Raw genomic sequence first — 12,996 nt, forward strand, 5'->3', positions numbered from 1 at the left:
GATAATAATAATTTAACACTGATTAATACTGTTGAATTATTATTACTGAATAACTGAATTATTTACTAAATTAGTGTAAATATATTTTGTACCTCTTTTTCTATATGCATACATCTATATGTATGTTTAAAATTACCTGCAGGTCAGAAAGAATACTGCAGGTATGTGTGGGTATTATTCTACTTCCTGATCTTTGTTACACCTGTTTTACTACAAAACCCCACTACCGGGAGAAGAGATTCATTCTTAACGGAGCAGTTCGTGCATTGTGCATTTTTACTGTGGCCCATATGAGGAATTGACATTCCAGAGACATCAACAGAGATCATAAGTTGGAATTTGTCTATAAAAATTAAGCAATAAAAACCCCTGAATCACTAAGTGGATCAAATAATGAACTATATCCTCATCTCAAAGTGAGCTGGCACAGGCGAGTACAGTGTGAATTATTTCCTTCTTACAGAATTCCTGTGCACTTAATAGGATGAAAGCATGACTGCAGATCTCACAATTTAGTTAGGATTTTGGGTTCAGTCTGCCGGTACTGGCTTGAAGTTAGGCAGAATAAATAGCAGCTGGTCCCTAAAAACAAGTGTACTCTAGAAGAAAAAAAGAGATAATTCAGTGCAAGTAGATTAGTTTGTGTGAGAAACGCTCTTTTCCTTGGAGAAGAAGTGAAAGGAGCATACATCCTTTCCATGAGAACAGGGATAGTAAAGGGAAAACATCTCACACATCTTACACTTTCTGAAGGGTCAGGAAGAATTGTACTTTTCCAACTCTTTACTAGGCCTTTGAGGAATAAAAGAGAAAATAATGCTGCCACCGATCAGCAAAGTGGTGAAAGAAAAGAGGATGGTGAACAATTCTAACTGACTGAATCCTTGGCTTGTCTTCTTGATTAGTACTTTTTCTAAGTTAGAATTTTCTACTCTTGTTATCACATTTACTTCTCTGGCTTCAGGCTGCACTGCCCCTGACATATAATACGACCACTTAGATGTGAAAATGTTTGGGAAAAAAAGACTGTTGGAGAAAGGAATTGCAGAAACAGAGGGGCATGTTGTCAAAAATGAAAAGTTAATAAGAGCTAGCAATAACTAAATATATTGTGAGGATTATATGATGAGTTCCAAGTAAAAACTTCTGAACAGTCATGTTCCACATATGTCTCATTGTCTCACTATTATCTACGTGATATACCTTTGCAGAAGAAAGCAATGTTGTCCACAATATTTTGCACTCTTTTTGTGGCAATCTGAGGAATTAACCCTACTTTTTCTAAGATTCTGGAGGTGCCCTACTGAATGATTCATTCAGGATCATTGATTTAGATAATAGTGCGAGTAGATAAACAGCTCTAGTATAACAATTTGGAAACTTCATGTTAAATTATTCCCATTTATAATGTGAAAATGCTAAATATTTCACACATAGAGATTTTAATTAGAGTTTAAGTGTGCTTGCTTAGGCTTTCTGAATTTGTCATGTCTGCAAAATATGGCAAATAACTTTCAAAAAAAAGTATTTTTTGAGTTTATTGCAAACACCTAGTCTGCATTAGAATAAAATGTTATCAGTGTAGACTGATATTATTCATCTGTGGATGGAACATATGAGGAATATAGCAAGGAATAAAAAGATGAAATACAGATACTTAGATATTAAATACAAATAAAATATCAAATAATAAAGACCACCGTGAATATTTCTTAAAAGCACCTTTAGGTGAAGCTCAGACTTGGCTCCTTTAAGGAAATCTGTGCTCATTTCTAATATTACGTGGGATTTACAACAGATGATGGTTCCCAGCACTATGGAACTTTATTCCATGGGGAGCTCAGAAAGCCTATGCTCAGATTGTAAAAAGACTATGTCCTTGCTACATCTAGCAGAACTTAAGGTCCCTCTGAAAGAAGTGCAGCTCAAACAGAGCAAGACTGGTCTGAAAACCTAGCCAACATGAAGTAAGGGAGGATAAAAAGGAGCATGACTGAGGTGTTTGCTTCCCAAACTGTACTATGGCTGCAAACCAAAAACCCTAATGTAGACGTAACCAAAGGCCACCATCCGCAGTTTCTGGCATGCACTTATGTTTTGATTCACAAGACAACTCATGTGAAAAAGAGATAATGACCTGTCTTCACATGAGTAGAGTTCATGTGATGTGTACAATGACTTTTGTATAGTTCTATCAGTGTCCCCCAGTGCTCAAACTCAGAGCATTGTTCATGGCTACAGGAAATTAAAAGCTTAAAACACAGTTGATGCTGTCTGACAAGAACCGTGAGCATAGGGACTGACACACTGAATTTGGGTCTGGGTTTCAGAAGGGAGATACGACATTTTTTGGAAAATATTATCCTAAAGCCTGACATGAGACTCTGCTTTTAAAATTGTGGACTCATGGTAGTCCTAAATTGTTGATGTTTTAAGGTCTCTGTGTCCAACTAAAAAATAAGCTAGTTTAGGTTTTAAAATTCTCTTGACATCTAAGAGAAAAGTGTCTTCTCCTGACTACCTGTGGAAAAGGGACTACGCTTTCATACTCTTTCACAATAAGTCTGATGGAAGTGAATGAAAAAAGTTTTGTTTGCTTACTGCGCTCATGAGAGAGTCCAGCACACTGACAGCAAATGCGGTTCCACATGCAAAGGGCTGAGTGAGATACAGTTCTGTGTCTGGATCATCATCATCATCTTGGTCCAAGAACTGAACATTTGAATCATTTACTGAAAATAATAATAATAAAATCATAAGGTGCTTCTAGGTCACCAGCATATGACCTTACACATTACACAGTCAGAAAGAAAAAGAAACGGCATATGTCTGGAAACACAGACTTGTGTCTTTGACGTCACTGAAAATGAAATCAAGATGGATGTGAAAATGCGCATTTAAAAATCTGTTGATCATTATCTTGCTCGTAAGAGGTGACTCTCTTGTTCTTGAGAGGTGACTACCCCTTTGCTGTAAAAGTAGCTTCGTGGGACCAGCTGCCTGCACTCAAAATGAGATACACGATGCTCTTTGATATATTGAGACAATCTTGGTATTGGTCGGGTACAGTGGCTAAGGCTGTATGCATGTACAGTGAAATGTTATCATAAGATACCAAGTCAGAACTCTGTTGTAAAATAAAGGCCGTCCATAAAACTCTGATATAGCCCACAGGCATCTGTTAGATGGGCTGCTGTGATTCTTACTGGAGTGGTGTTAATGCACTTACGTCTCAAAAAAGGATAAACTGTCCCTTTAACATGCATCTATCTGAATGAATGAATGAGCAACGCTCCAGCTATTGTCTTGCAGCACTGCCTTTTGTTCAAGTATTTGTCTCCATAATTTCACTTCCTTAGCCACAAATTCTTTATTAGCCAGTGTGAAAAAGAATCTACATCAGGCTGTTTTAAAGAAAAAGCCCAAATAAAGTAGTATTTGTCATTCAGACTTTCTCTGGCATTTCATTGTCATAGTTAAGCTTTCTGCCTCCACTCCATTCCACTAAAAATAGTTGTTTCCTTGAGATCAGTGTATCAAGTGGATCATATTTCATCAAATATTTAATTTCCATATTAGTCCTGCTCAGACATGAAAGCACAGACTGCTTAGCTATGCCATTGAAATACCCTTTAACTTACTAAATGACAAATTAATTTCAGTTTTGATGCAAGGAAGGGAACTTAAAGACTTTTTCAGCATTTGAAACTGCACATATTGACTATGTCCCTATTCCCTGTGTGATCACATCTCCTGAGCCAGCCCAGCGAGCTTTGAAACCAACATGCTGTTAACTTGATCAGGTTTTGGCTCTGGATTTCTTAGGTTGAAAGACTTCTGCTTCTATTCTGATCTTCCTTCCTATATAATTTCATTTTCCATCCACTCCTTTTCCAACCTGTATATTCTACCGTGCTTGCCATGCCTAGCTTACAAAACATGAATAGGCTATAGATAAAGCCTCTCAACAGCTGAGCATCGTTATCCTCCTTTTAGAGCCCTGTTGAGCCAGTACTTGGCCACGATCATTCAGTCAGGACCCAAGCTGAAGCAGGAATTAAAGTTCCTGCCTTCTCACTCCCTGATGTAACCATGAAAGCATAACACCTCAGCGTTGTAAACGGAGAAGTGTTCTGCCCTGGGAGTCAGAAGAATTTCATCCTACCAATATCCACAACATTCTTTTCTTTGTACAATGGCTATCAATTTATTCTCCGGATTCTTGAGCAAAATAGTATTCGAAAGCCCGACGTATCATTTCAAAATGTACTTTTTGAAGCGCTTGTGCCTTAGTTTAATTTGCTAGTTGAGAGTAGGCACTATCGACAGTAGCATTCTTTCTCCGCTTACATCTGGCAGACTAATACCCGACTTTGACACCAGCTTGCTAGCTGTGCGTGGTGTCGGTTTCCAAGGCACTACAAATCTAACGTGAATTCTGCCAGTGCAGTTTTATCCTCGATATCTTTATCTTCCTGATGCAAGTTAGCACGCTAGGATTTCTACGAAAGGTCTCCGGGCTAGGTGAGGCAGGCTCGAACGTGTGGTGCTGCGCCATAGGAAACGCTCATCAAACACCGCTGGCAAAAGCTGGCGAGAGCTCTCTGTACTGGGAGGGAGCAATGCAGAAGCTTGGCTGCTTTGTACAGCTTCAAAACCTGAGCTTCTGAGAAAAGGCCTGCTCCCCAAAATAAGGAATCAAATAGCCTAAGGGAAAGTATGATGCTGGGGTTTCTTTTCTGATATCTTTTACTTCTTCTTGGACTTCCTGCAAGAACTGCTCAGGCATGTCCACCAAATTGACAATTGGCTGAAATAACAAAAAGAGAAAGAAAGAGAGAAAAGGAGAGAAAAATTGGGGGGGGGGGGGGGGGGGGGGGAAGGGAGGGCCGGGAGGTGGAGACCCAGGCCAAAGAAAATGAATTGGTGAGAAGGTGCTATGAAAACAGCCGGCAGGTCAGACGAGTGTGATCAAAGGTTTACTGATGCTGCGTGAAAAAAAAAAAAAAAAAATCATTAAGAAAGGCCAGAACAAGACAGTCAATTTCAACCAGAACCACAGATAAAACACATTCAAAGCAGTGCCATGAGGGTAGCCCCTCTGATACAGCCAGATAAATAAAGAAAAAGCTGATGACAGTAAGAACAACAACAACAGAAAATAAGACAGTGATGTGAAGGAAAAAGGCACTTCTTACCCAGTTCAGTTATCATTAGAATGTGGGTTCCACTGTTTTTTTCCTGACTGATTGAAACCAAAGGCAGAAGTTTGCCAGGCTTAGCTAATAAGTAAAGTATTTAGGGGGAAAAGAAAGTACAGAAAGAGAATAAAGTAAGGGAAAAAGACAGGTAAGGCTTTAAAAAATAAAACTGAAAAGGAAAATAAAAGGACAAAGGACCACAAATCAAGTTTGTATTTGCCATGAAAAAAACAGAACAGCTTCTGCACTTCACATCACACCACTTGACAACATAAATACCCACAGCTAGAGTGGAAATCAGAGCCTGGTTACCTACCATCATCATATTCTCAGGAGTAAAATGTCTCATACTATTATACAGAGTTTGGTTACACATGATTAAACAGTTCTGGACCATGAAGAAATAAACAAATGGCCTCTTACTATTGATTAAATGCACAGGAAATGTCTGCTCATACTTACCGTGGTTTTTTTCTTTTCTAACCTTAGCCCAAAGACCCCTGCTTATTTGTTACACTATGTACAAAGCATCTTGTCTGATAGAGTGTTTATTTAAGAAAATGGAGAAAACCCAAAGGAAAGAGAGAAATATATTTCAGTTATTCAAATAAAGTGAAACAACTGTTACTAATCTTTCTTTAGAGAGCATAATTCAAAACAGTTATCAGAAGAGAAAACATAGCAGTGTAAGATACAGTATAGGTAATTTTCCTGAGGCTGCATAACAAGGGAAGTGGGAAAAAGATATGGGAATGTACATGAAAGGGTAAAAGTTAGCTTTTCTTACCTAGCTCTGTTATAATAGGGATGTTGGCTCCTGTTGTAATGGAGGGTTGACGTAACAGGCCATGCACTGGACTGTTGTCTGGAGATGACCTATCCATCCCAGGAGGGGTAAAGCCTAAAAGAAAGGAAAAAAAAAAAGAAAAAAAGAGAAAGTTTACACAGGACAAACTATATAAAAAAAAAATCCCCACCAACAGGGAATTCTCTAATTTTTCTTTTTTTCCCAGAAAAGTATGTTAAAAAATTTGTCATTAAAAAAAAAAAAAAAATTCAACAATTATTTCTTAAAAGCATAATCCTTCACAAATACATAGGTCATTTCTACTGTAAAATAGCTAATGGAGAAACTGAAATTTGTTTTGTTATCCTAGGTAGCCTTTGCATCAAAACATGTGAAATGGAAAGAGTTAGGCTTATTTAAACATAAAGAAAAAAATAAAGACTTGAGTGTTAGAGAGGTTTAATTTTGTCCTATTAATGTTTCAAATATTCCAGAAACAAACACCTTTCCTTAAACCTCAGTTAACATTTTAAAGAGTATTGTTTGTAAACAGTAGTACAACCTGGAGGAACAAATTGCTTCATTAGCAGATTTTAGGTTTGATCAACATGGATTCAAAATTTTCTAACTTTTCCAGGACCAATACAACCCACATAATTTTTTTTTTTTTTTTCAGGTGTACCATTCATACTATGTATTTTTATGAGCACTACAATTATAGCAATATTAGGATGGAAGGGCCCATTCTAACAGAAAAAAAGAGGAAGGAAGCAAAAAGACACAGGTTTTCAAACTGTATGTAAGAGGAATTCTTGAAAAGAAACTAGAAAGCGTTTACATCCTTTGGGGATGTAAATGAAACAAAGGTGGGAGAGGAACATATTGGCAGGCACTCAAAATAAAAAAAGATCTGGAGAGCAGCAAGGTTCACCTCTAAAAAAGAGTATGTGTTCAGCCTGATTCTCTACAGAGTTTGAAATGGAGCTCTTGACACTGAGCATTTTTTAATCTTTTTTTTTCTTTTTCTTTTTTCTCTTTTTTCTCTTTTTTTTTTAATGAAATATATCCAGGGAAAGCCTTTTGGAGTTTGATTGTAAGTACTGAAAAATAGGCAGTTATACAAAAGTCTATGCAACAGTTGGACTGGAAATTCACAGTTGAGACTAATGCATTCCATCTCCCCTGTCCATTAAAGCTGCAGAAAGCCTGGGAATGTTCATTGAATGTCATTATTGCAGAAGTGATGGTGAAGCCAGAGTTTTACTTTAGGGTTTCATGTAGACCAATGTCAAGGCAGCATTTTAAAGCAAATATTTGTCTGTTGGGAATAAACACACATTTCTGAGAAAACATTCATTTTTTTGCCACACTATGCCTGAGTTCTTTGATTTCACACCTGACATAGAAGGACAGACTTTTGATCCTTTGTCATTACTGGTCTGAACTAGTTTTGAACTCTCCATATAATGATTCTAAAATAATCACAGCCAAATTAATTCCTCATGTAACTTCATTATGTTCTTGCTGCGTGGAAACTGTTTCACTGTGTTAAACTCATTGATGCATTCATGTGCTACTGAATTCAGAAGAAGATGATATGAAATTATGTACTTTACCTTTCTTCAGTTTGGGGACTAATTTACAAACCAGGAAATCTCTAAACTAAACTGTAGTTGTTAACATGTTGTAGTGGTTTTATATTGTGTTTCTGAGTGATTTGTGGTTCTTTTCCAGAGATGATTACCATCATTCTTAAACTGTTCCTAAACAAGACAAATTATAAGGACCACTAGATCTGGACTTCTTGATTTAATGGGATTTAAATTTTGGTTTGATATTCAGTTCTTTTCTCCCTATGTTTTTTCTACATCACATATAGAATATATATGTAACAAAATTAGAATCACTGAGAAGAGAGGCTTACTTAGCCCTCCAGATGGTACCAGTATGAATTTCCTTCTGAGTATCACGTGAAAGGTGATAGTGGTGTTAATGCAGTTATTACATTACAACATGAGGATTGTAAGGACAGGATAAGTAAAAGGGAGTGAAAAGTCTGTGAAGAAATTCCTTAGGAGAAAAGAAGTGGTTGTGGTATCTTCAACAGGCATGCAAGACAAAAACATGGCCATAGGCAAACCTAAGATGGCAATAGAAAGCGATTCTATTGAATATTACTAGTCCATAGAAAATCTTTAGAAAGCAGATTTCTTAGAGACAATCGGAAATGTTGGCAATGTCAACAGTTGGTCATTTAATACTACTCATGCTGAAACTAATTCAGTAAGACCTGCACGGTGACATTGAGTTGCATTCCCAACTGGTATCGGTTTGCAGATGTTTCCTTGTGTCTGGTGCTGTGACTGATGGCCGTATTGGCTCTTTGAATGCTTACTTCTGCATGGCAGAGCCGAACATTTCTCAGACTCACAACATGAGTCTAATGGAGTTCCTTCAGGCACCACCTCATGAGTTAGAGGTAACCCTGACACTCTCACAATAGCAGGAAAATTAAAGTGGGACTCCAAACGGAGGGAATGCTATCTGAGGACAGGTGGGTATTAGTGTGACACCTCCTTCTGCAGCAGGCTCCGGTGTTTAAGTTTTGCATTCTGTTATGCTACAGGAAAGGCAAGACATGGCTTCTGTCACACTACATTAAAGAAAGCTCAAGTAGCTGTGGACTCCTTGAGCAGTTAAAGTGGCAGGCCCAGTTGGATACTCTGCAGAATTATGAGTCAAAATGGCAATAGCAAGACTTTTTTACACTCACTTATCTGAGAGCAGAGAAAGCTAATCTTGTTCCCATGCACCCTAGGGGCTGTACTGCTGGGAGCATCCCTGGAGGCCCTGCTTCTCCCTTTTTCCTGAAGCTTTTCTCTCCCCATGTCAGGGCATACTCCCTAAAACATCCTTCAGTGAATCAAGCTCTTCAGATGGTAAGAGCACATCAGTATTTCCCTACTAGCTAAAAGCAAATTGAAGAAAGTTGGCATAACTGCGTCTAAATGTGCAAGTCCTTCTTGCCGTCTCAATGTGCACGCACACACAGAGGCACGCACACACGGACCATCCATCGAAGGCTATTTGTAGCCACCTCTCTAACCCTTCACATATTTGTCTTCCTAGGATGGTGTCAGAAGATTGAAGTAAATGTGTCATTTCTGTTAGACACAGACTGTCAGGAGCTCTGTAATTGCACACTGCACGCACAGTGCATTCAGTCTGAAATGCAGGAAGCATGTTAAAGGGATTTTGTTTTCTCCTTGAATGAAAAATAGACTCATGCCTTAATATTTTTCATCCTATGGTTTTGAAAGATGTGATAAATATCTGTTATCTTAATTTAATTTCCTTGCCTGTGCTTAATTCAGACACTTCCAAAAAATCCACTTTTTTAAAATATAAAAATCTTAGAATATTTTTGGGAAAGGAAAATTGGAGTGCTTGGGGATTTTGTGTGCCTATGTTTGGAGTCATAAGGCATCGTACACCCTCAGGTCACATTCCTGCTCCCAAGTCACAACATAAATTCTATAGATAGGCTCTCTATTTTTTTCCTCCAGAAGAGAGGGAGGAAAAAAAAAATGCAGGAAAACTAACCTGCTTTATCAGAACTTTCATTTAAAGGCATGAAAAACTACAAGTGACAGCTGTGCAGATTCAGTGAATGTGACATTTCTGAATTTCTTCAACTTGACAAGTAAACACCTTAAATCGGTAATGCTATATGCATAATACATGACCTGTATTTTGACATCCATCATCAAATGCTGACTTGAGAAAATACAGGTTTGTACGTCAAGGAATAGCACCCATAAAGCAGGGAGAAATTCAGGTCACAGGGTATTAGGAAAACTCTATTTCATTACAGAAGCTGAAACAAGCTAAGGCATCAGATTTAAGATCCATTTTCAGCTGTGAAAAGATTCAATTCCTCTGCACAGAGCATTCATTTAGAAATGACATGCTTTCCTCGCAGCCTCTTTTCATTTTCCTTTTCATATTCCATTTTCTCCTTCAGTCCCCAAACCTTGTTCCATTAACGCTCATAAAAATCGTAAAACAGGGCTGATAGTTGTGATCATCTTATAAGCACAGTGTCTCCTTGTTCAACAAACAACCGAGGGAGCTGTGGCTACAATTGCTTAACAGGATCAACCTCTAGAGTAAAATTCACATAGCCCGTGCAAGCCGGAGCACTGTCCCTGTGTAAGGAAATACAGGGACAGCGGGGGGCTTGTGGAGAAGGGAATTCTCTTTGCCAACAATTAGGAGGTCGGGTGCAGCACAATCACATCAGTTCCTGCAGCCACTGCATACCACACTACATTGCTGTACTGGCTGAGTGATTGCCTTTCCATCACTTAGTTTTTGGTTTTTCATGGTTTGTTTTGTTGTTTTTTAACTCTTCACTTATTAAACTGTCTTTACCTCAGCCCATGAGGGTTTTTTCCTCACTTTCATCCTTCTGCTCCTCTCCCCCATCCCAGTGGGGGGAAGTGAGCAAGAGACTGGGTAGGGGCTCAGTTGCCAGCCAGGGTCAACCCACCACCATTGCCTCTAGTGATAACCACCACAACATCAAACTGAAGGAAATGGCTTGGACTTCAACAGGAGGTAGCGAGTCCCTGTCCGCCTCTGATACAAGATGCTGTCAAACAGTGTATTAAATATATCACGTCTCTGAGAGGACACAGGCTTTGGTCTCCTGATGTGCTCAAAATGAGTGAGGACTGCCAATTGGGAGTTACTGCTTCTCTCCTGGCAGCAGTGTCCCTCTTTGAGAGGCAGGGACTCCCATGCCCTAACTCAGCTGAAGGAGTTTGAGCCTCCTGCAATTCTCCTTTTTCCAAGAGTTACTGGGGATAGAGGTGCTGCCCAGCTCAGAGCTCAGCAGGGCGGGTTGGCTATGAGCCCTCCTCGTCTCCTACAAAACCTACACAGCGATTAGCAGTTCTGGGCTGCCGAGAGCGCTGTGCCTCCCGAGCCAGGCTGATCCATGGTCCTCTCAGGAACTCCGGGAGGCACTAACTGTGGCTCAGCAGTAACATGCAGGTATTCTGGGAGCCACAGTGGTACTGTAATGAAGTTCAAAATTAAGGAATGCTAACATGGCTTAACAGTGACTTCTCCCCACTGAAAGCAGCAGCAATAATTACCTTTTGCCCTACTTAGGTGTTGTATGGAGCAACTGGCCTGATGGCCAAGTGATCTGCTGATTGTGCTGCCCATAAACCACTGCTTTTTGTTCCTATGCAGTTCACTTGCCTGAGTGATGTCCCATGAAATGCAGAACATCAATGCTCTACACAGCAGTAAATACATCCTTTTAGGTTGCTGATGAGCCAGTAAAGGTTTACTGGGGTTTTAATGTAGAAACAAACTTGGCTCTTGGATGTGCGCTGCTTCTGTTCCACTGACTTCACTGAGATCTAGATGGGCATATTCTCAAACTGGATTTTTATGTTACATTTATAAAATATCTTCCATTCTAAAGTACTATAATGAATCCTTTATGATCCTCTTCCCCTTTCCCCCTGCTCCTTTCCTCTTTGCCTCCCTTCCCTTTCTAGGACGTATTTTTTACTAAACTGGAACTCTATGCAGGCACAATGCAGTTTCCCAAACTGAAAATCCACTTGGCAGACCTCAAGGTTGTGGCCTTGTCATTAAAGTGCCATTTAAATTGATAGTGCCTTTTAAATAATGCTATTCTAGGGAAAGACACCATGGGATTCACTGGGTAACGTATGCACTGAAGTCCTCAAAATTTAATTTTAAAAGCATACATACTATTAACTAGCTCTGGCTCATCTAAGAAGCATGAAACAACAATCATATTTTGCTCATATATGCATAACATGCAGATGGTGAACTGCCAAACACGCCCCTGAGAAGTTATCATGCAGGAATATGGGACAAGGATTTTCATTAAGCAGAGCCAGACAAAAAGAAATAATTCTCTTACAAAAGGACTTCACAGCTATATCCCTTTGCTACTGTTTGCTGACAATGTCCATTAATATTCCAGTGAATTCAATTGAATGATGGACTATACCTGTTATTCTCCAAAGTACAGCCACTTGGGCATACCTGGAAAGTTCAGCAGCAGTCATGCAGCTAAAGAGCTGCTGACATTCATGGGAATCTGTTACAGCCATTCAATTTAGAAACAATTCTAGCTTCAACATCCCATGTGGTCTGAGACAGAGAGTTGTAGTTTGGCCTCAGAACCTGGAAATACTAAATTCTGGTTCTGACTTTTACTGTAATTTGCGCCTGAAGTTCTAACAATTTCTTGGAGATTATCTCTGAAGCTCTGGAAAAGGAGAGGACCATGGGAGAGCAGATGTGACTGTGTAGGCTCCCAGCTCCTTCAGAGACTGCAGTGTCTTCAGAGATGGTCCGGGCCCAAACATAGGCCAAGCTAAATCTACAGAGAGTGGAGGGAGCTGAAGGAAACCTTTCTCAATTGCAACAACCCTCCAATGCTCTGGGACTGGAACAACCCCTGGAGCACTGAGTGCTGAGAAAGATTGTTACAGAGAACAAGCTGCCATCTTCCACCCGAGCAAGCTCTCTTCTCCAGTGGCTGTTCACCTCTGTACTGTTGAATTACAGAAATCTATAGTGAAAATGTCCAAATCAAGGCTCTGATGAAAGCACAGAGCAGTGGGATCAATGCTAATTTCTGCTCCCCAAAGTGTGAGAATCATTCCTGGGTGGGTTAGTGGTCTCATATGCTGAAAGTTAAGCGATTTATAGGTCTACTGGTTCTTGTGCTACTTTAGCGAGGCAGGATTAAGCTATAAAAGCAAAGATCAGGAGGACTGGAGTTTCATCATCTTGAGATCTAGGATTGAATGATACCACTTTGTTTCCATTTTCAACTGTGAACAGCATAGTATGTTAGAAATAGCGTTATATTTTAAGCACAGTGCAGAATGACGTATAACTCAAACGGTTTATTCACAAGTACTTAGACAAGTCTTTTCCCAGTTTAAG

General features: G+C 39.4%; 1 protein-coding gene across 1 annotated transcript in view; it reads right to left on the reverse strand.

The window, feature by feature from the left end:
• Positions 1-12,996, reverse strand: part of KCNMA1 (potassium calcium-activated channel subfamily M alpha 1) — a 494,552-nt gene that overhangs the window by 18,609 nt on the left and 462,947 nt on the right. The window contains exons 28-29 of the mRNA XM_075757828.1: positions 5,989-6,102; positions 2,602-2,732 (exon numbers count right to left, since the gene is read on the reverse strand). Coding sequence (XP_075613943.1) covers positions 2,602-2,732; positions 5,989-6,102 — 245 coding nt within the window. The remainder of the gene's footprint in view (positions 1-2,601; positions 2,733-5,988; positions 6,103-12,996) is intronic.

The sequence above is a fragment of the Balearica regulorum genome, chromosome 7, assembly GCF_011004875.1.
Source record: "Balearica regulorum gibbericeps isolate bBalReg1 chromosome 7, bBalReg1.pri, whole genome shotgun sequence".
Taxonomy (NCBI): domain Eukaryota; kingdom Metazoa; phylum Chordata; class Aves; order Gruiformes; family Gruidae; genus Balearica; species Balearica regulorum.